The following is a 2,291-nucleotide window of genomic DNA, read 5'->3' as shown; positions in this document are numbered from 1 at the left end:
TCTTCACGCCAGAACACAAGGCAGGCTCACGAACTCTGCTTCAGAGCAAGAGCCGCAGAGATTTCCCCCCAAATTTAGCAGATGAGCTCAGCTGGGACTGCATCTCCGCACATGCCCTGTCCAGGGAGCAGCCCCTCCAGTCAGCACCCTCGCTGCTCTGGAACGGGGCTCCCCGTGGTTCACCCCCTCAACACACACAGAGCAGCTGTGGCTGTTTGCCCCCACTCCTCACCCTTTGGTTTTGGAAGTTTTCTTGCTCGCCTGGCGCTGGTTGGTGCCAGGGGCCGGCTCCCTGAGCTCTGTTAGGTGCTGCTCTGGGTCTTGGGTTTTTCCCAGCCGCTGTCGTCACTTTAATGGTCTTCTTCAGGTTTGCCACCTGCAGCAGCAGAAAAGCAAGAACCAAGGAATTTCACAAGTTTTTTAGTTTGTTTTGGATTGCTTCTTTTTAAAGCAAGCCCTGAAGCGAAGAGCTGCAAGCTCAGGTCCCAAAAAAAATAACGAGCCAACAGCTGCCTAGATCTCTGCACTGCAGAGGAGTGTTAAGCTGGTTTAGGACTCTTCCTCAGGCACAGTCCCCTGGGGGGTCTCAGCTAGGGAAAAGGCAATACCTTACCTGAGCAAAGACCGTAACAACCACAGGGTACTGGTTCTAGACATTTTTGAAGTGAGGGGCACTGGCTGTGCCCTCCTCAGCCCACTCACCTCGCTCTCTATCTGCTGCTTAAGTGCCAGCTGTTGCTCTTTGTGCTGGTTGGCCCGGCTAACCTGCTCTTCAATGCCTGACAGGACAACCTCGCAGCCCTGGCACCTGGAGAGAAGACAGAGAACTGAACAGGCCAAGTAATTTACTTAGCATAGAAAAAACCCCGTGTGATTCCAACTCTAGAGGCTGAAAAGACCAGAAGGTGACAGCCGCACCAGGCAGGGAAGACATAGAAGCAGAAGTCCAATGTAAAAACATAGTGACATTACTACCTGGGAGGGAGACAAATAACAAAGGGACTCTAGGTTAGGAATTACAGATACTCAGACAGCCTCCTGCCAGCAGCCAGGACTGCTGCTGCAGTCTCATCACCCCTCCAGCAACAAACAGGGGAATTTGGTAAATTATTTTTGAAAAATTACTTTCCCTTGAAGTATGGGAAATGGGACTAAGTAGGCCACCTCACAACACTTGCCCTCAGCCACACAGAGAGGATCCGGGGATGGCCACTCCTGCCTTTTTTTTTTTTTTTGGTTGTTAGTACTGGGGGCTTCCTCCTCACCACTCCTGCAATGTGCGGGTGATGGTGCTTAGCTCCTCCCTCCGGATGTCCCTCCCAATGCTGTAATCCACCTCCAGGCGCTGGTTCCGCTGATCCAAGCTACCTCGCAGCACATCTGCATACACAGCCTCAATCACCAGGTCCTCCAGTTGCCGGACGTTCTTCAGCTGTAACTGCTCCAGCAGCACCGAATAGGGGATGCACTGTGGAAACACGGTGGTAACCAGCATGAGGTAATCCCAGTGGAAGAACTCGGAGGGGAAAAATAGGGCCATTACCTTGATCTTGGCAGCCAGAGTGACGACTGACAGGTGTCTCAGCTTGTTCTTCTGAGCTTCTGTCAAGGGAGGAAGGTTTGCTGCTTCAGCTATCGTCAGGGGAAAGAACAGGATATAAGAATTTATGCCTTGTTTTCCATTTCCCAGCCCTGCACAGAAGGATCTGCACCACGCTCATTTCTTGAGGTTTCTGCATACTAATCCCCCAAGTGATGCTTCGTCTTGCCAAGCCATCTCCATTAATTCTCAGCTCAGAAAACCTTTTCTGAGCAGCCTTTCCTCCCCTCATACTCAAGTCATCCTCTCTAGCTGTCTCGTGCCTTATTGATGGAGGTCTGCGCATCGCAGCAGATACCTAAGTCTTTCCCCTCGCCCCTCAAAAATGTCTCTGTCAAAACGATCTTGGAAATTCCCAGCGCAGCTGGCAAATGGCAGCATTAATTACTGCCAGGTACTCCAGGGGTCTCAGGCCTGAACTGCAAGCAGGCATCCGTCGGGCCATAGCGACAGAGGCACGACTCTTGCTGCAGAGGGGTGCAGCTGGGGCAAGGGTGCCCACCAACTTGGGTCTATGGCACACACGCTGCACCCAGGGAGGGGAGAGAGCCCCTGAACCCCGCTGTGTCTCCCCCCGGGACTCAGCCTCACCCAGGTAGTCCGCGTAGGTGCCGTATGCGAAGATGGTCAGGAGGCGAAAGACGGGGGAGAACTCGCCGTCGGCCAGCTGCGGGGACACAGGGTCAGGCCC

General features: G+C 53.4%; 1 protein-coding gene across 1 annotated transcript in view; it reads right to left on the bottom strand.

Annotated features, from left to right (window-relative positions):
* The window catches only part of COPS7A (COP9 signalosome subunit 7A), a gene marked incomplete at its 5' end in the record, with an annotated part of 2,993 nt that extends 705 nt beyond the window's left edge, over nucleotides 1-2,288 (bottom strand). Inside the window, 6 exon segments of the mRNA XM_010180260.1 lie at nucleotides 233-334; nucleotides 336-376; nucleotides 703-808; nucleotides 1,266-1,468; nucleotides 1,544-1,632; nucleotides 2,192-2,288. Of these exon segments, the coding sequence (XP_010178562.1) occupies nucleotides 233-334; nucleotides 336-376; nucleotides 703-808; nucleotides 1,266-1,468; nucleotides 1,544-1,632; nucleotides 2,192-2,288 (638 nt within the window).
* Nucleotides 2,289-2,291: the final 3 nt, after the last annotated feature.

Source organism: Mesitornis unicolor, unplaced genomic scaffold, assembly GCF_000695765.1.
Source record: "Mesitornis unicolor isolate BGI_N332 unplaced genomic scaffold, ASM69576v1 scaffold46252, whole genome shotgun sequence".
NCBI lineage: Eukaryota > Metazoa > Chordata > Aves > Mesitornithiformes > Mesitornithidae > Mesitornis > Mesitornis unicolor.
Note: the sequence above shows the minus strand (reverse complement) of the source record. Positions and strands in the feature narration are given on the sequence as shown.